Consider the following 25,460-nt stretch of genomic DNA (forward strand, 5'->3'; position numbering starts at 1 on the left):
AAGAGAATATTTTAAAAAACTCAAAGCCTGTCACTCTCTGAATAAATTAATATAATAAACATATAATAAATTATAAGTTAATGAACAATGTTGGAAAGCAAAATTAAGGAATCTTAGTGCATTTTGAGTTTTTAATCTTAATTTTCCCTTAGTCTTTATAATCCCCTTGTCTATACCCTTTTCTTCACATGGCCTATCCCACAACCGGTTAGGAGACAAGAGCAGAAAAGCCTTTATTGCTTTCTGAAGCACTAAAAATAAAAAAAAACTGCAGTAAGACCAGCTTGTTCTCCTGAGCCTTACTCATGCTGAGAATGTTAAGAAGAGTCACAAGAGAACGCTGTCAATCTCACTGAGTCTCTTGAAGCCATTGGTTTCCACTGGTCTTTTCTATGAAAAGAAACAGTCTCCCAGAGGCAAGTAACAGAAGGCTGTCAGATTTCTTCCAAAATAAAGGACAGGATTAGTTTCTAGAGAGACCAGTATCTTGTAGTATGCCCTTATCAGACAAACATTTTTTGAAAATGCCAAAACATTTTCTACAGCTGTATTTGCATTAGCTTCTTACCAATTTTCTGGCCTTAAATGTATTGCTTAATAATGAATAAAAAGAAACAGAATGACTAGTACATGTGGAATTTTGGTCTTCTGTGACTAACATCTGTAACCTGTATATTCAGACTCCCAAAGCCATCACATAGGATCATTATCAAACACATCTCTAAGAGTAACAATATAAGAGTACAGACTAGTTGATATCTTCCAATACGTTTCATTCTGTGCTTTTTCTTTAATATTGGTGAAATTTGCCTTTTTTGAAGTAACATATACCAAAAATTTATTGTTTCTATTAGGCTATTTGACATGCTGTAATGTCTTTACACTTTGGAGTCAAAATTAAGTTTGGTAGTGAAAACCCCTTAAGTTGTTGCTAAGAAATTTTACTGAAACATGGCAACGTTATGCTGCTCCAAAACAGCAACTCCTGGGGTTTTTTTTGTTTGGTTTGTTTTTTTAAAAAAGTAAACATTCCTTGTGATGCTTAACCATGAGAAAGTAATTCTGCAGCAAAACTAAAAGTCAATTTTCACATACCAAACCAAAATATTACTACTGAAAAAGTTTCACACTGTTCCCAACACGACCACTAGCACCTCAATTCTGTCAGTAACAGCAGTACTGCAAGTTCTGGCTGTCAGCTGCAGTTGGCATTCCTAGACCCAATTCAATTGGGATTAGAAGACACTGAACTAATGCTACCAGATAGCCATGCTGAGTCCTAATAAAAGTGAGTGCTATGGGAGCAACAGAGACAAGCAGTTGTGAAGAACTCCTGCAGGAATTCCCTAAACGAGGTAGGCTCCAAGTAAGTCAAATAAAAAGAAAAATGTTATTGGTACCAGGATGTGCAGACATTCAGTATTAAGAGAGACAAATCCCATAATGTTCTAACAAACAACTAAATAATCAAGGATTAACAAATTTTCTTACTGTACTACTAGTTGCTGGCACACAGATCCATTATCTGTTATCAGTTCGTTCAGTTTTAATTCAAGGTGAACTTTTCCCTGAAAAAACAAGAGAGAAACACAAATAGTTTTAGAAGCCTTTGTTTTCAAAGTAGTAATTAGAACAACAATATAGTTTACAGTTAGAAGCAATATATACAATATACCCACTTCAAGCAAATATCTATTCTAAAGCACATATCCTGCAAGTGGAATTATGATGTATGTATTTGAACTTTGAGAGACAATGATAAAGAGAAACATTATCCTCAGCTGCAGACAGCACATGAATTGGTCAAGTCTCCACATATTTAAGATACATAAAAAAATATTTCTTCCAGCATGAGGAATTACCAAGAGCAAAAGTCCCTTTCAGCTTTTTTGTCCTAAGCATGGGATGAACCCTTGAACAAACAGTGAATTTATAAGCATTTCAGGAGAAAGTTCTAAAATGACCTTGGGACTCTGAAGGCAGTTAGGTATATTTAGAAAAGTAGAATAGTATGCAGTAGCCATAACCAGCAACATTTAATATCCAGCTGTGAAATCCTGTCCATCCCACCAGACTGATGATAATTTAGAAATTTATTATGCATCCCAGTGCAGCTTTCAACTATCTCATGAAGTCTGCTGATGTACTCATTGAACACTAAACACAACAAAGGAGAGGAAAAGGTGGCAATAATTGCTAAACCTGGCTTCCTCCTTTTCTTTTTCTGATATGGTAGGATGTATTAAGAAAAAGAACCTGTAAGCAATGGCACAGCATGGATTAACTTCAGAACTCAACAAGGGCCAGCCTATACTCTACCATCTCAACAAAAGGCTCCAAAAACCACAAACGATGATATGCAACTTTCTTGGGATGACCAAAATTTGGTGCTATAACCTTGCTCCAAACACCTACCGCCTGAAGAATACTGCAACTCCTTTCAGTGCCTGGCTATTTGTGCTGGCTTTCACATCTGAGATAACCAGACACTGACACAGTCTTTCCTCCAAACCATGTTCTCCTTAGTATTCTTGGAATTTGTCTATTTGCTAAATGGAACATCAGACGACACTGGTCTGTCCACAATTATGATTCTTAGGGAAGGGACCTGGAAGGCAATTTTAAAGTGTGGCAAAGGAAGCAAGCTATAATTTGAACTACAGTTTTCTTGTGCAACACTAAAATGGAATCAAAACCCTTAGCTGACCTTGAACACATTTCTATAGCGCTTATGTTTTGACATAGCACTGAAATGTTTTTATTGTAAATCCCCTGGGGCAAGGGCTGTGTTCCTCTCTCTGTACGTCACATGGGAGGAGAAGTGAAGTTTCCTTTATAAGGAAGTTTTAAAGGTAACTATTTTGGGATGCTTGCCAAGTGTTTTGCAAACTGTTACTACGTGGATTGGAACACAGGTACATTAAGAAAGTATTTGTCAAGCAGAGAAACTCAATTACAAAAATAGATTCACAGGATAAAACCAGGATAATGAGAAGCATACCAACAGCCTTACAAGGCAAAGTTTTTGAATGACAAATGAAAAGACAACATTAGTAGTATTTATTGTAATAGCTGATTTAACTAGTTTTAGTAGGCAGACCTTGTGAATGGCCTGAACATCATCTTTTTGCTTTTAAAAAACCAAAAAACCCACCACCAATTGTGTTCTACACTGATCAGTAGGAGTAAAATAGAAAATTTACTGCTCCTGAGATCTATCTGTAGATGTAGTTTGTTCAAAACTCAGCACCATGATGGCTACAGTAACATGGCTCTAAGTAAATGTTTCTCTGACATGTATGGAGAGTTTCGGGTACATTTTTGTTGTTTTCTTTGTTGAGAGCAGTGCGATGGTTTCCTACAGTGGCTGATGTGCAGATCTATATCAGAACTTTTGACATGATATGCAACTCTGTTTTAAACACGGTTGTACAGACTAGTTTTAGTTCAAAACATAAAGAGAAATCAGCCATTCTTATACAATAAATGAGCGGCACACTTCATGTGAACGCACTTTATATCTGTAGATCTCATGGTTTTGCAAAGGCAGGTAGGTACCATTTTAACTTTACGAATGGATTAACAATCAATTTTCAGACACTGACTAGAGGACAATGGAGCTGTTGATTATATGGCAAGATTCACATAGTAACAAAGGAGCCAAAACCAGAGTGTCCAAATCACCAATCTAAACTTCAGAACAGAACTACAAAAACTATTTAGTTATACAGTTTTGTTTTTAGCATTGCTACTGCATTTTAACACTGTATTTTAAGGTTTTTTTCTCCCCACAGTTTTGATATTTTGGTCATTTCCAGATTATGAAATATTACAAGTATCTATAATAAATACATGATTTCAAGTTTTCTAAAACTCTTAAGTGGAAACTGTATTTTAAATATTTATGCCAACAGGCACTCATATACCATGCCCACATTCCATACACAGTATCACATTACTGTTCCAAGTGTACCACAAAGTAACTTTTCAGAGTGTTAGTTTCCTTCATAAAACTTTCTCTCCTTTGAATGCAAGAGGAAGAGATGCATACTCTTTCGTCTGAAGTGTAGTCTGGACTTGGGAAAGTTATTGAGGGGGGTGGTGGGGCTTAAACAGAGTTAGAAATGCTAACTTATTTTCCAGTTCCTCCCTCAACGTCAGAAACTCTAGATTACAGTATTTCTCTTGAACTCTCTGTCCTCCTCCTTCCGCTTCCCCCACTTCAATGGAAGAAGTATCATAGAATGCTTTGGGTTGGAAGGGACCCTTAGAGATCATCTAGCCCAACCCCCCTGCAGTGAGCAGGGACAGCTTTAACCAGATCAGGTTGCTCAGATCAGGTTGTTCAGTATCACAACTGAACCATTGAGTTTGTAAGAACAAGAAAGATCATCTTTATGCCATACACACTATGTCAACACCTAAGTAGAAGAAAAAAGATTCTAATCCAAAAGTTAAAGAACTTTAAAAAAAAAAGAACGTAAAATAACCCAGATTATTCACTCAGAAGCATCTTTGGTAAACTGAAGTCCTTGTGGCATATGGAACGTAAAACCGGGGCTCTAGAATACTCCACAAACTACATAGTATTCCCACATTTAGTACCGCCCAAATTGTTAATTCTGCGTGCTTACTACAAAAACATCTCTACATAGCAGATACAGGTTCTATCAGCTTCCATCGGCTTTTTTCCAGCTTTCCCATTCTAAAATAGCGCAAACATATACCACATTTCTGAAACGTACTACATCTTACTGTCTACCACACTGAGCTCCTAGCGCTGTGTAATGGCCAACAGTTCCACAGTACCAGGAATATCCGTTCAACTCTGATAACCCCATGAGTTTTACTTTATCCAGACCTTTCTTCTTTCCTAGGGTTAGAGATTTGAGCTACTAGGAATGTACAAGCTGGCTTGAGGCTCCAGCTCCATTTTTTCCAAATTTACACATTCTACACGAACACCAGGGGAATCTGTTAGGAGTACATTACTTCAATAATTATAAATCCTATCAATTTTAAGAAAGGGAACAGCGAATGTTAAAGTTACCTTCAAAAACCTTAGAAGTGCATGAAAGATTTTGACCTCAATGTATTTTGCCAGCATAGATCAAATCTCTACAAATAATGTTTCTTGCTATGAATAACAAAGATCAAGGGCACGTTTAACAATATGAGCTCATTTCAAACCAGCTAAATGAATATTTAAGATAAAAATAGGGGGGTGGGGCGGGAAGGCAAGCAATCCTAAGAATTTTATTAGCATGCTGAGGCTATCTGCATTTTAGAAAATGTCAGGATTTTTTTTTAAATATATATATGTGTGTGTATAAACAAGTTTGCGCTAGCTGCAGTTAAATATGGTGTATTCCACTCACTTTTCAAATGCTACTTTATTTGCTCAGTATTCCCACATCCATGTCTACTTTTCAAGAACTAGTGGACAAAGAAAAAAGTTTTAAGAAAACAAGATGAATATCCATTCATTATTGTAACCAGCAGCAAAACAAAAAAAACAGCTAAGATCAAAACACAGAGCAGATGCTTTCTAAAAAATCAAAGTAATTTTTACACACTTTCAGCGGCTGGGGAGAGGCCACTCTTCTCCCATAAGCACCTGAAAGGAAATACCTATCACCTTTCTTTCACCAAAAACTTAAATTAACTCAAGCACATAGTGCTTTTGCTCTGCTGAACTTTCAATCACCTCCACTTCAGATTACCTGTACGTACAGAGCTGTGGAACCAGAACAGAAAATAGCTTCCGCATTAGTAGTGGATTGTGACCCTAGAGAAGTCCTAAATTTATTACAAGTAAGGTGGTTTTAGAAAATGACTAGTCTGTTTATTTCCCCACTTCCCCAATTCAGTTTTATTTTGTAGGAATCAGCAAGTTTAATTCTTGGTAATTCCACAAAAGACAAAATGTTACATTTAATATACTCCTAAGCCTTTCTAGAAACTGTTAGAGTTATTAACGAACTCGAATGTCTTCCAGCGATACTTTTATTTGTCCTACCAAGGTGGAGCTGACCATTTCCCATACAGACTATAAGAACTGACGAACTGTGAAGAAAAAAAAGATCCAAGACATGCTTATTAGTAAAGAAGACAACAGCCAGTGCCAAAGCACTTATGACTTGGTATGGATTTTGTATATCTACGAGCTGTATACCACAATATTCAGTATGCACCTCCACCACTAATGTACCTGATATACAGGCTGCTCGTTATACCAAAGTTAGCCTGTATGAAAAATAGATCACTGGCACACAGAAAGCACAGTTTTCTTGAAACAAATGAAGATTTAAGGGGAAAAAAAACCCCAAAACCAAAAACCCCAACCAAGCAAACTTCAACGTGTCCTGCATATAGCCAAGGAACATGAAGTAGTTCTAAGCCATCCTATTGCCTTGCACCCATCATGAATTCTGGAAAATACTCACCTGGAGGGAACTAGAGGAAAAAATGTCACCTACACATATGGTGCCATAAGGAGAAGAGCACATCTGAAAACAATTTTTTCCCCAGACTGTTACCTAGCTTTATAAACATCCGTGCACTTTTTCTGCACATACACTATGTGAAAGCCTGCAATTTTCAGCCATGTCGCACCAATAATCTTAGGAATCTCCTAGGAATACATTTCAGTACCGTATGGCACATCCAAACCAATGAGATTTCAGCCAAATCTGGCAGATGGGAACTGGTCTCAGCTCTGCTCTTACAAGTTTCATGGAAAAAGGAAGCAGGACAGAGGAGAAACCTACCCAAATGCCCTAACTCAAGGTAAGATTAACATGAGGAGGAGCACACCTTAGACAAAAAGGCTATTCTTTAATGGAAGCGTCATGCAGGAGAGTGCTTTACACATGTCCCAGCCATAGAAAAGTATCAATAAGAGCTTCCAGCCCACTGTAAGCTACAAAGACATGGAAAATTAAAAACTTTTTTTCCCTATATGTAAGAAATTGCTAAGTTCTATTAATGGAATATTATAATTGAATTTTCATAGTTAGTCATGTAGTATTATGACAAAAAGTAATCTTTCATTCACTACATTTTTATGACTGAGAAAAAAAAACATAGCAAGCATGACAATATTTAAGTCAAGGCAGAAATTGCATTTCAGTTTATATCTGGAAAGGACTTTCTAGAATATTCAGAGTGATTAGATGGAAGAATTGGAAAAAGAATGATCTAGATGACCTGTAGGTGCCTTCCAACTGAACTCTTCTATTATATTCTATCCTAACTGAATGAGGACTGATTTTCAGCAGATAAGAGAAAATGGTATTCAGGTATTTTGAAAATGCACCTTCAGGTAAAGCAATCACATGCCCTCCTATATACCCAACAGCTGCATGCTAAACTTATGGCTCATAAATGATTAATCCTGGAAAATAACATGTCTTTATTTTTTGAGAATTCTGTGCACATTCACCTCTTGTAAAAGTAGACAGGATTCTCCCTACACAGAGGGACTTTCAAGTTACTAGCAAAATACAAACACTGCCAAGTCCAAGACTTTTTCCCTCAGGCAAATCTGAAAAAACTATTAAAATATACTAGAGTTGTTTATCACAGCAACAAGGTTAAGAGATTTTTCAAGAATACTGTTCTTTCTTCCTCAAACCAGGAAGAGAGTTGCTACAACTTCTAGAGCCATCTCATTTTTACATATTACTAGAACAATCCTGTTGGAAGAACTTGAACCACAGACCAAAATACAACTGTGAAGTGCAAGTTATTTGATACTGAATGCAGAAAGTATTTCAAAATAAATGAGCACAGCACAGGTACCTCCAGTTTTGGAGACTTTTAACCATTTCATGTCACATAATCAGTCATCATTTCAGATAACACCAAAACTGACTAAAAAAAAAAGATTCAGTAGTTTTCTAAATCATTCACCTGTCTCAAGTACATAGCTCCTCTCGCAAAGATTTTAGACATGAAAATACTGTTAAGACATTTCCCAAACAGTTGCTTTAAGTAAAGCCTTTGACACCATCTCCCACAGCATGCTCCTAAGGAAGCTGGCAGCTCATGGCTTGGACGGGCGTACTCTTCGCTGGGTAAAAAACTGGCGGGTGGCCGAGCCCCGAGAGTTGTGGTGAATGGAGCTAAATCCAGCTGGCGACCAGTCACGAGTGGTGTTCCCCAGGGCTCTGTTTTGGGGCCAGTCTTGTTTAACATCTTTATCAACGATCCAGATGAGGGGATTGAGTGCGCCCTCAGTAAGTCTGCAGATGACACCAAACTGGGTGGGAGTGTCAATCAGCTCGAGGGTAGGATGGCCCTGCAGAGGGACCTGGACAGGCTGGACCGATGGGCCAAGGCCAACTGTATGAGGTTCACCAAGGCCAAGTGCCAGGTCTTGCACTTTGGTCACAACTCCATGCAGCACTACAAGCTTGGGGAAGAGTGGCTGGAAAGCTGCCTGGCCAAAAAGGACCTGGGGGTGTTGGTCAACAGCCAGCTGAACATGAGCCAGCAGTGTGCCCAGGTGGCCAAGAAGGCCAACAGCATCCTGGCTTGGATCAGGAATAGTGTGGCCAGCAGGAGCAGGGAGGTGATTGTCCCCCTGTACTCGGCGCTGGTGAGGCCGCACCTGGAATACTGTGTCCAGTTTTGGGCCCCTCACTACAAGAAAGACACTGAGCTGCTGGAGCGTGTCCGGAGAAGGGCAACAAAGCTGGTGAAGGGTCTGGAGCACAGGCCTTATGAGGAGCGGCTGAGGGAACTGGGGTTGTTTAGCCTGGAGAAGAGGAGGCTGAGGGGTGACCTTATCGCTCTCTACAACTACCTGAAAGGAGGTTGTAGGGAGGTGGGCGTTGGTCTCTTCTCCCACGTAACTAGTGATGGGGCAAGAGGAAATGGGCTCAAGCTGCGCCAGGGGAGGTTTAGATTGGATATTAGGAAAAATTTCTTCACGGAAAGGGTAGTCAAGCATTGGAACAGGCTGCCCAGAGAGGTGGTGGAGTCACCATCCCTGGAAGTGTTCACAAAACGGGTAGACATGGCACCCTGGGACATGGTTTAGTGGGCATGGTGGTGTTGGGTTGATGTTGGACTGAAGATCTTAGAGATCCTTTCCAACCTTAATGATTCCTAGTTTTTACTTTCAGTATAAATAGTCCAGCCACCAAGCCAGGAAACACAAAATTGCTACTCTACCCTGAATTGGTTTAGTGGTGGACTTGGTAATGTTAGGTTAATGGTTGGACTGGATGATCTTAAAGGTCTTTTCCAACCTAAACAATTCTGATTATAAGTCTTCTGCCAGTTTTAAGTATCATGAGGAACAATACAGCCAGTTTAGAAGTGTAGAATATGCATTATTCTCTAATCAAGCTGAAAGACACAACTGTCTCACAAGAATTAGACAGATGCTAACCTCTGTCTGCTACTGTCTGCTACAGCTCAATATAAACTTCTACTATGACATACACTTACCTATATTTAATTTTAAAAATATAAGTGTGCAATTTAATAAGTTACCTGAACCTCTGAATTAGAATCAACAGGTTGAAGCATAAACCAGTTCTCTTTTCCTGTGTAGTTGCATAAATCTTCTTTTTTGATTGACACCTTTCCTGGGGGAGGGGAACAGGGGGACATAAGGATAAATATCACTTTCATCTGAATAGGACTAATATTTAAATAGATTTGAAGTTTGATTTTTGTTTAAACTCTCTCTTACTTTTTTTAAGCTTATGATGGTGTATGAAAAGCTTATGGAAACAAGGAACATGAAGCATAAGTAAAGCAGAAAAATAGGTTATATAAAGCCAAATTAAGTTAATTACAATGTGTTATCTTGGATATCACTACTAACAAGGTTAGGTAAAATAAAGAACACACTTGTGGCTGGAAATAACGTAATAAAGATTTGAGAGAACAGTAACGGTGTTGAAGAATGTTTAAATAGGAAACTGAAGGTAGATGCTTTTTACTCCTCTGATTGCTATTTGGAAAGTTGTTATTATACCAAATTATCTGGCATCCTGGTGCAAACTATTTCCTTCCTCAATTCAAGTAATATGAAGGCTTTTTTCACAGCAGACTGTTAGAGCTTTATAGCAACTATATCCAAATAGCAGCTGCAATAGAGCCATTATGCGGGAGGGGGAGTGGGATCCACCTCCTATAATTTTTCAGCTAAGCTAGGTAAGTTGCTGCAAAATGCTTTATAAGTCACTAAGTTACAGGTTGCACTGACAGACAAAAAACATTATCTATAAATAGTTTTAAGAACTATTTCACAATTGCAATTACTGTGGAATTATTCCAGAATTCATTCTTTAAAGATCTACAGGTAGTGACAGTTATTCAAACATTCCAATGAAATGGAAGAGGAGAAAAAACAAAGACTTTAAAAAAATTTATTGAGACTATAATTATAAGACTATAAAATGTCCTATTAGCTTAAAAAAAACCCCATATTTTAGTATAATAGAATAAAGCAAGGAAACAAAATCCTGCTTTTCAAACTTTAAAGGAAGATTTAGTTTAAGTGCACTATACATTGTGTTTTGAAAAATGCATCACTTCAATAATTATATCCTTAATACTACAGATAGTGATAGTGAAAATAACCAAATGTTATGCAGGATGTAGACAGTATGCCAGAACCTACCTATACGCAGGTCTTTTTGTAAAACACTTTTATCGTAAATGTAGAAAGACAACCACTGGAATGTTCTTGGAATCTCAAAGTAAAACTCTTCCCCAAAATAAGGGCTGAAAAGAAAGACTGAAAGTTAAAATAGAAAAACACTTTATGTAATTTATACAGGAAGACAAACATTAAAACGTTACATTTTTACTGCAGTCCCAGACCTTGGGCCTTTAGCACTATACTTATCTATCAAAGCATCCACAACCATTTCATTACAAGAACATACAATAACACTGCAAAAAAATTAGAGTGCACACACAGAAAGTGTTGTCTCCTCTGCAATTTCTATTCTATTTTTCTGTCTTGAAATTATTCTAGTTGGTTCTCTACCCACCCCAAACGACTTCCCGAGAAACTCACAAGTTTTGTTTCTCTTTTTTCATTCAGTACGCAATTAAATTACATTAAACCAGAATTTATTAATTACTGCACTAACTGACATTTGTTTAGCTCTAACTTCCGCGTCAGATTTGATGCTCAAAGATTCAGATCTGGAACAAGAAACCATAAACATTAGCATCCCTAAAACAGACCAGTGAAAGAGAGAAATGTTAATCTCAAATACACATGTTCTCCCACAAGCTGAAATGGTCACATTTCTACATCTAATGTAGTCCAATGTAACGTTTACAGTTTGTCCAACTTAACTGCCATTTGCACAGCCCTCTACATAAAAAGACTCTGGGTTCCTCTATGTTAGACATATTTCACACAACGTGTTGCTATCTTCACTCAAGGAATTTATACTTCCATTAAATTTAAGGAGTACTTATTGATGCAATCATAGCCAGTAGTCAGAACACTGTATTTTGAAAAGACTGAACAAAACTACAATGTTACTTGTGTCACTGCAAGTTGTGAATTCTGAAAATCACGTGTATCCACAAACAAACCCTGCTATTTTGGAACTACTGGATTCTTAAAGACTTAAAATACTTTCAACTACAATATATTAACATCACCAGGGAAAGTTTTTCATCTTCATGAAACTAATTTTAGCCTCTGCTTTCTCTCTATAGAAAAGTACTGTGATGCCAGTTATACCAAACCCAGAAACAAAGGGGTTTTTTTTGTTTCCCAGTACCTTTCTGACACTGTATTGTTACAATATTTTATTAAACTAATACAAATATGCTTATGTTTGGAACAATCAGTTTGTATTATTACCTACCCAAAAGGATACTAGGAAGAATAGGATATCATCCCTACTCTCTTCCCTCCAAAATAATTACAGAAGAAACACCAAATGCTTAAGGACCAATGGTTCATTAAGTAAGTTAAAAATAAGAGAAGAGCTGATAACTAACTTAAAAAGTGGGAAAGAACACAGGTGAAAAATCAGTATTGCAAACTTCTAGAACTGATTTTTAGAAACAAGAGCTTTAACTGCAGGAATTCATTATGAGGAATTTCACGAGTGAAAAATGTTCCTTTTTGTTCACACACAGACCTTTTCCCATAGGCTTCAAAGCAGACAAATCAGTATTAGCCTTTGCGCTATACTGAGAAATAATTTAAGAATTCTCAGTTGAAAAATGTGTTTGTGGTTTTTCAGCTCCCTGCTTTTTTTTTTTTCTTTCTTAAATTTCAAAGCAAACAAATTCAACTTTGATTTTGAGGGCTGGGTTCTTTTTGTCAGCACCACTACTAAAGGTATAAATTCATGAGCATTACCTTTAGCAGCAGTGCAGCCCTAAGCAGCCTCAATTTCCTTCACTGCTCATTTTAATTGTATTGACACAATAACTCAGACCAAAAAAGGTTAAACAAAGGCTTATTTTAAACTTAGGTCAATTGTGTGACAGTGCTCCCCTAATAGTTACACAAATAATAGTTGCACCAGTACAAAGAAAGAGATGGTACGGCAGAAAGAGTGAACAGTGGGTGAACTAGCCAGCACTGGTATCAAGGGAAACTCTGCTACTAACTCACCTTCAGTCAGATATCCTAAGAGGAACACTAGACTACAATGTACATCAACAACTGCGTATCACTGAGTGTTAAGTCCCTATTCTTGCTGGGTCTATATAACTCTATGCATCCAATTATAATCAGATAATTAGTCTGGGATGGAGACTATTAGCAGAGACTTCCACAAGCCTATTTAGCAGCCATATCCTACGGCAAAAGAGAGCACACTTCACAACTATACTCCGCCCCCCCGCCCACGAACGATCAGCCACTAACAATCATTATTTTTACCTCAACGTTACGTTCAAGTCTCAGATTTGGCAAGAAAGAGCAGGTCAATAGTATGAACATAAATAGAAGGTAATGCATCGTTTTATTCATGTTGATACATTTTTCCTTACCTAGATTCACACCACTGCCTTATGAATCAGTTGTGGATTATTCTTTAGCAACATATGAGGCACAGAGGAAAAATTTAAGATGGAGAATACAAAGGATTAGTAAAGAAATTCTTAGGTGGATACAGAGCTGGCTGAAGGAGTACAATAGGTTATACCAATAAGGAATAATTAAAATGGAGAACTTACTCAACCTGTTCCTCAGGGATTCAGTCAATTTAGTACTTTCATTTGTGACTTTGATGCAAGAACTTTAAAGACTGTGACGGATTAGAAGATAGTGCTAATTCAAAGGAAGACCAGACTGTCATACAGGAAGAACTGCATTACAGTAATACAGGAGATTAAATTTAAATGTGTGACATACTCCTTTGCTCTTCCCTTCCTTGTTACATTAAACTGGTAGTTCTGTGACGGAAACTGACTAATGCCCCTAGATCTGTCATTTGATAAAAGCAACAGTTATATCAACAAGAGAATTAATTTTTTCTATAACCTTGCATGCACACAAAGTTCAGTTTTAAAAAAAGAAACCAAATTTAGATTAAATAATAATAATAATAAAAAAATAAATGCAACACACACATACTGCAGCCCCTCCCCAATTCCTCATATTTGACCACAGATATTTGAGGCGGCTTATGGATGTTCTGTAAACTTTCCAAGGGAAAAAAAATTTCTTTCTTCACAACCCGCAGAAATCCCATACCGTGTCAGGAAATATTTCTTGAGTCATTAGTCAAAATATCCTTCTTTCACTTCAGTATTAATTCACGTTTTTCTAACTTTGAAAAGTCATTTGCTTCACATCTGCACTCTAACAATAGTCCCAGTGCTGGTGGAAGCCCAAACCTATTTGAACATTTTAAAAATACATTTCTTCATTAGTTTTCAGTCACTGTAGTCAAAGATAATTTTAATTCTAGCGACAATTACTTCCACAGATGTTTAACTAGCGGGTATTCATAGAATACAATTTAGATTATAGCTATAGTATAAATTTACAACCCTGAATACGGTGACAAAAACAGCCTGTGAATTACATGTGTAAGAAAAAGCAAGCAAATAATATGAGACAAAACAATTAAATTCAAAGTTGTATTTATGACTAAAATTATACTGTACTACACCTCACTGAAAAGCAATTTATAAAGTTTTCAGACTAGTAAGAGATCAGAGCTTTCATCTTCCCTTCCAGTACCTTTAGGTTAGCAAGGTATTCTAGTTTAACACAGTAATAAGCGACAAAATGGTATAATTAAGTTTCTGGAACAAGTGTCAGCCTTCATAACTGCATACATGCTACTAATCAAGTGTAAGCATCCAACTCTGGCTGCCGCTAGTAGAGGACGACTTATTTTATTACATTTCATCAGTTTGTATGGAACCCTACTCATGCTGTGAATCTAACAATGCAGCCATAATACAGAGGATGAAGGAGTTCCTTACATAGTCAGTGGAGACAGAAAGGCACCTATGGGCAAAGAGTGATTCAGAACACTGACTGCTAACTCCTAACAAAGCGTTCTCAACTTAGAAATATTAATTTCATATCACCTGAAAAATTCTCCATTTGAGGGGGAGGAGGGGGGGTGTCACTTGAGACACACACACCCCCCTTGTTGTTTTGTTACAGTGAGATTTTTCTTCCTTTCCTCTGTAAAGTACTAATGGCATTGTTTTCATTTAATCAAGTTTCAGTTAAAACTTCAGTATTATTTTAAAAAATGTCGATGGCTCTAAGGTGATGTATTTTATTAAATGTTTTACTATGCAATTAATACTTTTATTATCAGGTGATTAAAGTATATAAAGATAATAATTCTTAAACAGAACATAATAAATATGTCTGCATAAACATTAAACGTAACGGGTCTTGTTTCTAAGCATAGTAGTAACTTCTGGGGTTTCAATTATTAATATGGCAAAAATGGGTCAGCAAAGTCTTTCTTTTTATAAGATATGTTGGGTTCCCTTTTACTCAAACTACTGTCTATTTGAAGGGGAAATTTTAAGTTTCTGCTTCATATAGTCTCTAACATTTTTCTCTGAAGGATTACTCAGTTGGGTTTGCTTTGATAATCAATCTCAATTACAGCCAGTTAAATTCTGTAAGTTTTCTGGATCTGACTACAGTAGTTACAGATCAGGAGTATGAGCAAAACATTTGTTCCTGATTGCATGTATGTGGTGTTTGCTTCTCATACAGAAGCATAAGGAGGCTTTAAAACCATGTTTTGAAAAAGTAAAATTTCCTATTTACATTTGCCATATGAGCAGTATGCTGTTCCTCACCTGGAAACATCTAGAGAGAGAGCTCAAAGAACAAACACTAACAATGAAACTACTGGAAACAACAAGAATTAGGAAAACTTTCAAGAGTTTGAACAGGCTTTCTGGGTTTTAAGAGGAAGGTTTAATGTCTCCCCCAGATAACTGAAACTGTCACCCAGATATTCTGAACAATGCAGCTGCAACGATGCTTCAGTATGGATCATCAGTGAACTTAAAGAGTTTTGAGACATAAAGGCACCTACACTACTGCAGCTAGGCTATCACCACTTTTTTGTTTCACTGTTTTTAAGGCTCTAAGTAGCAGAATCTACAGCTAAGCGCTGCTCAGGGAGGCAAAGCAAGCCATTCTGTGTGAGTACAGCTTATAGTTCCCAAAACAAGAATTTCAGGAGAGAATGAGGCCTATTCAGGGGGACATCCCACAGCACACAAAACCCTTATACATGGAAAAGTTCCGGTTCCTTCATTCTGGAAACAGGTTTTACAAGACAGACGCTAAAAGCAGAATTCCACCAATACAGACCAACTGCATGTCAGAAGTAGGAAATGACATGAAGAGCAAGTATCAAGCAGATTTCTTTCCCTTGAAAACAACCTGGCAAGAAAAAGAATGTTATGCTGCCCAATGGAACAGAATAAAGTAATAGTGAGATACGTTTTAGCATGCTTCATTTTAAAAGGACTGTACTACTCACAAGCCTCAATTCTGTCTTCTTTCAACTACTCTCATGATTTACACATCGCTGTAACCTTTCTGAGTAGTTGCCACAAGTCAGCTCTCATTTTAAAGCGGTACAAGCAAAAGCACACACACATTGACACATATTGTGGTTTTAGTCCGAACTGAGGCAGTCTTGGTTATCATCTCCATTTAAAAATTAAGCTTACCTTAAAGATTTTTCAACTACCTGTGTACGAAAAACTTCTTCTTGGTCCAAGTTTATGGTACAGAAAAAGTCTCTCATTTTGTTGGGTACTAAGTGTTTGGCGTCATCTGTAAATAAAAAAATGACTGTAAATATTGAGGGGGAACACCCCACAAAATATTAGGCACGAGAATTTTACAGTTTTAATGTGTGTCCAGAATTTACTTTTCCATTCAGTTAGCGTGCATTTCCATATTCATTTTCAATTTGTAAGATCCAACAGCGTACAGAAATTGCCGCATCCAGCTTCACGTGGAATGAGAGCCGACAGGAAGAGGCCAGCACGCTGACTCAGAACGCCGCTTCCTGCAGCACCTGCACTTTCCCTTGAGAGGTCTCATCTCGGGCTTGACCCTGCGTAGCTTGCTAAATCTGAGAAGCTTGCAGCCTGAGGTGATATGGCATTAGGTCACAAGACCAAGACATGATCTGGTGAGCTATTGTTCACTTGGTATTTTCTCTGCAAATATTTTGGCTAAAGGAAGCTGATTAATAAGAACTTACCCATCAAATCCTGATTTCATTTTCCACAATGAACAGCTGATTTTAAGTTGACCGATATATTTTCAAAGGTTCAGCTATGAGTACTGTTTATTTTTTCCTAACTGTCTGGTCTAGTAGAGGGCAGAAAATCACCTACTAACTAAATGCAACATGGATAAGAACAAGCAGAAAAGGAAGTTGTCAACACAGGAATACAAAGATTTGCTGCATGTTGAGTCTAGGCCACTGCAATATCACACGCTGGGCATCAGGCGGCCCTTTTCAGAAATGGTTACTTCTAAGTAGTTACAGCTAAAACCAGTTCCCAATGCTCAAATAGGAAAGCTCTTCGAAAATCAGAATGCTGCAGACATCTATATTTATTTAAGGCAACACCGTCCTTTAGCTTAAACAGTTATTTCCCCCCCGGATGTTTCCTTCCCCTCTGAATGTCTTTGAAGAAGCAAACAGACCCTTTTCACCTTTTATTCTGCTAAAAGAAACAAGACAAGCTTTTCTCTCCCCCCTAATCAGTGAGTACCAACCTCTGTCTCTGTTCCACTTTGTTATCTTTAACACAGGCAACCAGAATAGTATTCTGCATTAGGTCTTAACCAGGACATTCTACAGCAGCATTCATCCTTACCTGCTACTGGAAATACCTCTCCCAATTAAAGTTCAGATAATATTGATTCCACATTTCTATAAGGTATTAAAAGGTAATAGGATGAAAACTACATCAAAGTATTGAGTTTTAATTACTTATCACGTCTGAATAACATATAACCTCCACTTTCAAAGACCATAGCTTTAAGCTAGATTTGAAGTGCCATACATACATTTCTTTTTAAAAAACTGCAGATACGAAGTGCGTATCTGGAGTAAGGTTTACTGTCTATGCCGACAGGATGCAAAATCAGAATTGTCCTCTTCCCCCCCCCCCCCCGCCTTTTTTTTGTTAAATAGATTATTACAGTCTTGAAAGTTAAGTAATGCCTGGCATTAGAAAGCCTACCACAACTGTATCTGAGCAGAGAACATGACAGTTTAACAGGAACAGATTGACACATGATGTTTTCCAAGTCAGGGGTATGTACACTGATGGAAAGCATGAACAGACACTTAAGTAACTTCCACAGTTAAAACTTGTGCTCTCATAAGCATCAATGAGCTTTTCATCAACTCGGGTGTGGGAGAGGAGGAAGTATACATATTATTTTTAAACACCACACTTCATGTTGACAGATTGAGAGATGTGAACAGAACCGGTTTTTAACGCCATTAGACTCCAAAAAGAGACTAAACTCAAAATTACCCTTAGCTGAGATATTGCAGAAGAACCAAGAAAAGCATCAATGAATTAACATTGCCTTAAAAAAAAACCCAACTATTTTAATAAAACATATGAAAGAAAATACGAAAATAAGTTCATGAAAGAGGCTAGTAATCCCCAGAGAACTTCCAATATTGTAGTTTGTAGAATAAGCATGAACTGTATGTCAGTTGTGCCTGATAACAATCTTTATCTTTTAGTTAATACTCTGTAGCTTCACCATCCTATTTTTACATAAAATATTTAAGATAGAACATTACTTAATTGGCACTGTAAAGGCACTGTACAGTGGACTTTGAAAGGAAATTGCAATTATTATAGTTTCATGTTTTCTTAAAGGAGTAAAAATAGAATATTTCTATATAATTCACAATTTTTATGTGTACTATACTGCAGTCTTTCAGTATTAAAATAAACTTTCTACCCAAGGGAATAGAAGAAATAGAAGTTTTGATTTTCTAATGAGAGAAAAAAATTTCTTTGGTAGCCCAAGTGTTTAGATTTAAGGCACAGACAAGTTTATTGAAGTTTTGGGAGGCAGAGGGGCTGATTCTCAGTTCTGGTTAAAAATAACCTCAGAGCACTTGTCAGGTGAAGTACAGAGCATGAGATTTCACATCTTTCCAAACACCTCTTATTATCTGTGATTGTGGGAGACTTCAAGTCTTTGATTGATTACACTAAATCTTACTTTTTCCTCAAAAACCTAAGGCTATAATGGTTGCATTAAAAAAAAAAAATCAAGTATGAACACCACCACCGGATATCTGCTTGAATGTTTAGATTTTCAGTGCATTCATCAAATATGCAATTCTGAATTCTGAAGACTGCATATGTTTCACTGTTCAAAGCATGCAAAGGACAAAAGGTAAGAAGTGAGAGAAGTATATTGAGGAAACGTACACCAGTGTTTTCCAAAGGTTTGTTTAGAAAGTGTAGGTAGTATGAATGGTTAGTCAGAAACACCAAATAAAATTGTTTTGGGGAGGAAAAATTAAACCAATTTTAGATTGTGGAACTGTATTTCAAGCCTCTTCACAGAGGCTGTCATTTAAAACTATATAGCATGATATTTAAACTTGCAGTTCAAATGGTAAAACGTGCAAGTGTTGAAACAGCAGCAATAACAGACTTACTTATTTTGTATTGACCGTTATCAATTCACCAGTTTCAGTCACTGGACTAACTGAAACCAGAAATTATTTTCACATGATACATTTAGTAGCCTAATTCAATCAGGAAACCAAGAAATGCATCACTAAAATAATAAACATCAACCTTTTTATTTTGAAAAGGTAGAAGTTCACAATTACTATTAGTTACCTGACTTTTAAACTAACTTTCTTCATTGCCACTCAGCTACTTTGGGAAACAGCAAAAAATAATAAAGGTACTTAAAAAAAAAAAAACCAAAAAACCCAACAAAACACCAACCACCACACTTTGGCCAATTATGCATATTGGGTTGGATTTTAAAATATTTAGAAAATACTGTTTAGTTTCTCTATATAAATACCTAGTAAAAACCTCACTTCAAAATAAGATTAGATCAAACCTAAACAAAAGGGAAAAGCTGCAATGCTAGTAAAACCTCAAGTGTTAGCACAATACGAATTCAGGTGTACAACATTTAATAAATTCAAACTCTCCACATTAATGTTATGAGTTCGCAATAACAGCAATGGAGCAACCTACCAAATTCAACAGTTCTGTCTAACTCCCTTGCCCGCACATCATTTGTTAAATGTAGACATGACACGAAAACATCAAGTTAAAGCTTGTTCATTGTTAACAGTGCATCAGAAACTAAGGAAAAGCAGGAGGTGGGATAGATAAACGCTATTCACAATATCCCCTGTCAAGTGAAAGTGCGCAATTACTGCACATCCTCCGACAGGGACCCGGAACAAAGAAATTTAGAAGGTGTTTATGCACACAAACTCCAAAGTATTCACTTCACAGGACTAAACATATTATATAGCAACAATTAAATCTACTCCAGGAGTGCAGTATAATCCAAAATAACCATGCAGTGTTAACAACTCAGTGCAAGAAGTCTTAAAAAAAAAAAAAAAAAAAAAGCGTCCTGAATTTTGTCAGATGAGCCCTGGGAGCCGATAGAGACATTTTCGAAGTGCTCCACAAAGACAGGTTTCAGTAAACACACCGAAAATCAAAGCAACTAAAATCACTTACCACCTAAAAATGTACTACTGTGTGCCATAAAATGAAAACAGAAGCTAGTTTTAAAGCTTAACACACTATGATATATGCCTAAAACTACCTGATATGCACCTTTGTAAAGCACTTTTGCCATTACTATGGTACATAAAATAGAGGCACTGATACAAAAGAGTTGTCATAAAGAAAAGACAGACCTTCGGTGGATTTCTGATGGAAACCTGCTAAAGTGTAGTATCACATTTTCAAAAAATATTATGGGGTCTTCAACTGGTAAGACCAGTTCCTCTTGCCTCTTACTTGAAAACTGGAGGCAGCAGACTGGCTGCTAACACTGGTATCCCACAAAACAGAGAGAGTACCAGGGACTGCAAATGCGTTCCTACTCTGTTTTTTCACTGCTGGGTATGCAATAGCTACTTAAGCCACCTTTAAGCATATGCCTCAATTCTAAATCTGTTGTGATGACTTGTATACCATCACTAACGTTAGATTTTACCATCTATTTGTGTATTGTAAAACAACAGTATAAATAAGAACTTACTGCAGATGGCATTTTCTATACATACAGAATTACACAGAACTGACATCGACTCATTTGAGAGAGCGTGGTAGTTTTAATGAGGCAGTCTCATGTCTTGTAGTAGTTTAAATGCCAACAAAGCTTAGGCATTGAAATGTATTCCACCTCTAAGAAAGATGTTACCAGGAATTCTTATAGACTATGAACATCAACTTTCCAAAGTGAGGCCTGCTCCTGCTAATCCCTCCAGACCAAGGGGGATTACATTATAACATTTGTTTATTATTATTTATTCAGAGGGTTTTCCCCTAAAAAACACATCAGTAAAATACTAGCAAGAAGTGAAAATAAACCAGTATGAGCTGCGCAGAGAAGCCGAAAGAGCATCTAGGGATTTGAGGGTTTGCAAGCTTCCACAGCATATTTAGCTCATATCTTCTTTTTTTTAAAGAGTGTTTTTGTTTTGTTAGAAGAAACAAGTAGGTTTCAAAGTGATTTTCACACTGTTTCAAGACACATCTTGTACTGCAGCTATTACTTCCACTCATTTTCCAAATGGGCTTGTACAGTTCTTACAGGTCCATCTTTGGCAACCAACTTTTTATGTGTTCCCTAGGAAGCAGGTCATAGTCCTCGCTTTACCATTACTTTTACCAGGTAACTGAACGTTCAAAGTTACGGTACAACTGCAGGCTCAGTCCAGAACACATAAATGGGACAATAAAACTAGTTTCAACATAAGTCTTGAGATATTTTGGGTTTTGTCTTTTAAGGCTTAATGGCAAACTTTTATCAGGTTCAAGTATCAGAAAATGTAGAAATCCTTGAACGTTGTGTTGTCCAATGTTGACAAAAACCTTATGGTAAAAGTTAGGAAGCAGAATGGTGTCAGTAAGTCGGTCAGCTTCAGTAATTAATGCCTTAGCCCCAAAAACTAACAGCGTTCTTTTTTAAAGGCAAGCTGACATGTATTATTTCTGCAATAACCGCTAACAACATAAGATCTCAGTAAGCATGCGTTCAGCCTTGTCTACTCAACAGGCGATCACTCGCTACCGGTAACACCGGAGCGAGGGTACCTCCAGCTGTACTTCATGTTGTCTCCTATTTTCATGACCTAGTCGTCTTATTTACTGAAGACGTATTCAAGCCTATACTGCATGACGCTATTTAAGTAAACACGGCTCCATTCCTCCACCAAACCTAATCCTTCAAAAGATTTTCACAACCGCTTCTCAATCCCAGCGCCATGCCCGATTCAACTTGTTTCGCTTCATTCTCAAAAAAGCCGATCGACTGTGTGAGAAAGGAAATAAATGGGTTGCATCTGAATTGTATGAATGTATTTTGATACCCCTTCAGGAAGCCGCTGCACATCCTGTTTCTCCAACTTGCTTTGAAGTCCTCCCGAGCCGCACCACACGATCTGTTTTCCTCCCCGGCCCCTCCTCCCCAGCTCATCCTTTGGTTTCCCACGTTACTGAATGTATAGGTATTTTTAGTCAGCACTTCCTAAACCAGCAAAATAAAGTCACCAGCCTCCCCCTCTGCCTCCCTCTCACTCGCACACACGCTACACAAAGAAACAGAAGCATTAATGACCGTTTCCAGAACGGCCCTCTACCACCAACTTCCTGCACATCAATAATTTCGCAATTTCTGCCTGACAAACAGACTCCGATGCCCGAGGTCTGGACGGGCGGGGGCATTTCTGCTCGCCCGCCGACTCGAGGAAACCCTCGGGGCAGCGGATGCTTCCCCGCCGCCGCCGCGGGCTCCGACGGCCCCGTCGCATCCCCCCCGGCCCCGGCGCCGCGCAGACCCCGGCCCGGCCCGGCCCGGCCCGGCCCCGCCCGCCCCCGCCAGCACGTGCCGCCGGCGCCCGCCACAAAGCCCCCTCCCGCCGCGGCGCGGCCCGGGCCCCCGCGGGGCTCTCCTCGCCGCCCGCCCCGCGGGGCACGGCCTGAGGCGCTGCTGCCCGCGAGGCTCGGCGCGGCTCGGCTCGGCGCGGCGCTGCCCCCCGGCTCCCGCGGCCTCAACGGCCGCCGCGCGAGCGCCCGCCCGCCCGCCCCGCGGCGGAGCCCGGGCAGGAGCCGGCACCTGAGCGCGGCGGCCCCGGGCGCCCGCCCAGCCCAGCCCAGCCGCACCGCCGCCCGCCCCGGCCGCAGCGCCCCACTTACAGATCTTCCCCCGGAGGTTCTGCAGCACCCGCACCTCGTCGCCGCCGTCCCCGGCCGCCATCGCCGCCGCCTGCGCAGTGCAGTGCGCCGCAGGGGGAAGGGAGCGGCCCGGCCCGGCCCGGCCCCGCCACACGCCCGCGAGCCGCCCCGCGCCGCCGCCGCCGCTCCGCCCCCGCGGCCGCCGCCCTCGGGGGGCACCAGAGACCCACGCGGGGCGGGGGGCGGCGGGGCGCAGGCGCGCTGGCGCCCGTCTCCCGGCAGGCCCTTGCGCGGCGGCTCCGCCCTTGCTGCGCCGGCGGCGGCGCCCCGCGCCCAGGCCCGGCACGGGCAGCGCCCGGCGGCCCCGCTGCCGAGGGGGCCTCGCCGTCCCGGCTCCGCTTCGCTCGGCGCCCGGTGGCCTCGGCCGCTCCCGCAGCCGGCCCTGGCTGGCCTGTTCCTTTGTGTGCCTCTTCCGGGGGCAGAGGGGCTCTGGCTGCGAGGCGCGTTGAACGCTTGCGTTTACCGTATTCATAGCCGCGGCGTTAAACGGCTGAAACGAGCGACGGAGCTGGTTGCTTTGATTTCTGGTGTGCCGAGTGCCTGCCTCCGTGAAAAGCACGCGATGGCTTCTGTTGAACCTTCCTCTGCTGTCACTTGTTTACGTTTGCCTGCTGGGCCACGTAAGGAGTGCCATAAGCCAAGTGGGAAATGGTTCGGCTGCCAGGGCCGCCGGAGAAAGCAGGTGTAGCGCTGCCTGCGCGCTGCAGCGAGCGATGCTGCACTCACTGGAGCCCTAAGGCGCCCGAAGGTCTTCGTAGACTACAGATAAAGCGCAGCAGCAGCCCGCCTTCATCAAGAACTAAAGGGCCTTTGCATCACATTTTATGCCAACGTTTCTTGAAGATACAGATCCTAATGTGAAACTGTGATCTTGCTCACGTCTGGAGTCAGCCCCAGTCCCACGCTGGTGGCGGGCGCCTTTCTTAGGTCTGCGTAATCCACCCAGCCGGCAGCTGCAGGTGGCGTGTCCGGTTTGGTGGGGTGCGGGCTGAGGGTACATCGGCCCCCGGGCCCTGTAGGCGCAGAGTCTGCTGAAAGCCTATAGTGACTGACATACCCTAAACCAGAGGTAGTTCAGTGGGCTAAAGCTGTTCTAGAAAGCAGTAGAGGACTGGGATTCTTCACTTCACACCTAGAAAGCCTTCTTCAGTCTGTCCTTCTGTTAAAGCAAAGGGAACTTTGGAAAGTTTCAGGCTAGCATCTGTCATTTGTCTCTAAGTGAAATCCTCTGCCACAGTGCTCTCACCATTTTTTATTTCTCCCGCACAAATCTTGCCGTGATTATTACGATGCGGCACCGAGCCGTATCATGAGTCGGGCACTGCTGCACCTCATTCTTTGGTAGCTTTTCCTGCACCCAACATCTCCCCTGCTGCACCTTCGGCAGCGGCGAGGTTCCTTCCTCATCCCCACGCTCCACGTCGTGGTTGGGGGAGGACAGGTACGTGTCTAAAGATAGCGGGCAGGGGCTCGGTGGGGAATCAGCTGCTTGATCACACCAGTAACCGGTGTATTTGTATGCATGCAAAACCCAAATCTGCACAAAGACACGAGTTTGCATAAGCTGAATTTTAACCTGTTAGAAATGAGAGGTTCCTCTATAGTACAAATCGAGGCTTTGGTTATCTACAGTTGGCTATCTAGGTTGGCTGCCCTGTCTGAGCAGTGGCTGGTGAACTGAGGCTAACCTGGGCAGAGCTGGAGCTTTGATCTGAGAAACGTAGCCGGGTAGCACTCTCAGAATGAAGATACGTGCTTAAACTGTGGGTTGCAACACTTTAAAAGTTAGATTGAGTGACACTAGTTCTTCCATGCTCTCTCAAAAGTTATGATTACAGTTGGAGTTTACTGTTCAACTTAGCATCAGCTTCCTTCGAAGCACAGACCTCCTGCTGACATTATCAATGCAACTTTTAGTTTTGCCATTGTCTAAGTCCTGACACTCCATTTTTTTTTAAAAGTGGTTTTAATCTAACATACTATATTTGGAATATTGCTTCAATTGCATAACGTTCATTTTTGGCCTCTCTTTAAGTTACATTTTAGGAGCATCTATATGACAGGTAGGTCTGTTCAGCTAAGGACATAGTTAAGACAAACAGTAATGAGCTCAATTGCAAACTTAAGGAAGAGATTTCTTCATTTAACAATGACGATGCAAGTAGGGGTATCTTTGCTCTTGTGAGATAACCTCTTATGTCAGCCAAGGTGTTGAATTGTCAGTGATAACTGCTATACTAAGGAAGTTTAGAGCGAATAAAAGTGATGATGACACTTAACCGGCTTACTTGATATACTTCTCCCTGTAGTTTAGCTGTGTCATGTTATCTCATTTCACAGAAGACAGCGTATCATTCAGTATATTTGTTCTAATTTGGGGTATATCATAAATGAGGATTGACTAACATTTTGTTTAGATGCACAAAGTTTGGGATGATCCACTTGTCTTTTTAATTAGCATTTGAAATAGAGAAAAATATATTTGTTACATGTAGCAAACGTCTAAA

The 25,460-nt window shown here is 39.9% G+C and overlaps 1 protein-coding gene across 2 annotated transcripts in view; it reads right to left on the minus strand.

Moving 5' to 3' along the window:
- Positions 1–22,975, minus strand: part of RASA2 (RAS p21 protein activator 2) — a 51,550-nt gene extending 28,575 nt beyond the window's left edge. The window contains exons 1-6 of one of the 2 annotated variants that reach the window (XM_075716165.1): positions 22,915–22,975; positions 16,177–16,282; positions 10,643–10,746; positions 9,505–9,599; positions 3,050–3,130; positions 1,492–1,568 (exon numbers count right to left, since the gene is read on the minus strand). In XM_075716165.1, coding sequence (XP_075572280.1) covers positions 1,492–1,568; positions 3,050–3,130; positions 9,505–9,599; positions 10,643–10,746; positions 16,177–16,282; positions 22,915–22,975 — 524 coding nt within the window. The remainder of the gene's footprint in view (positions 1–1,491; positions 1,569–3,049; positions 3,131–9,504; positions 9,600–10,642; positions 10,747–16,176; positions 16,283–22,914) is intronic. The other variant, XM_075716166.1, reaches the window with a different exon arrangement.
- Between the last annotated feature and the right edge of the window lie 2,485 nt (positions 22,976–25,460).

Source organism: Pelecanus crispus, chromosome 9, assembly GCF_030463565.1.
Source record: "Pelecanus crispus isolate bPelCri1 chromosome 9, bPelCri1.pri, whole genome shotgun sequence".
In the NCBI taxonomy this organism is placed as follows: domain Eukaryota; kingdom Metazoa; phylum Chordata; class Aves; order Pelecaniformes; family Pelecanidae; genus Pelecanus; species Pelecanus crispus.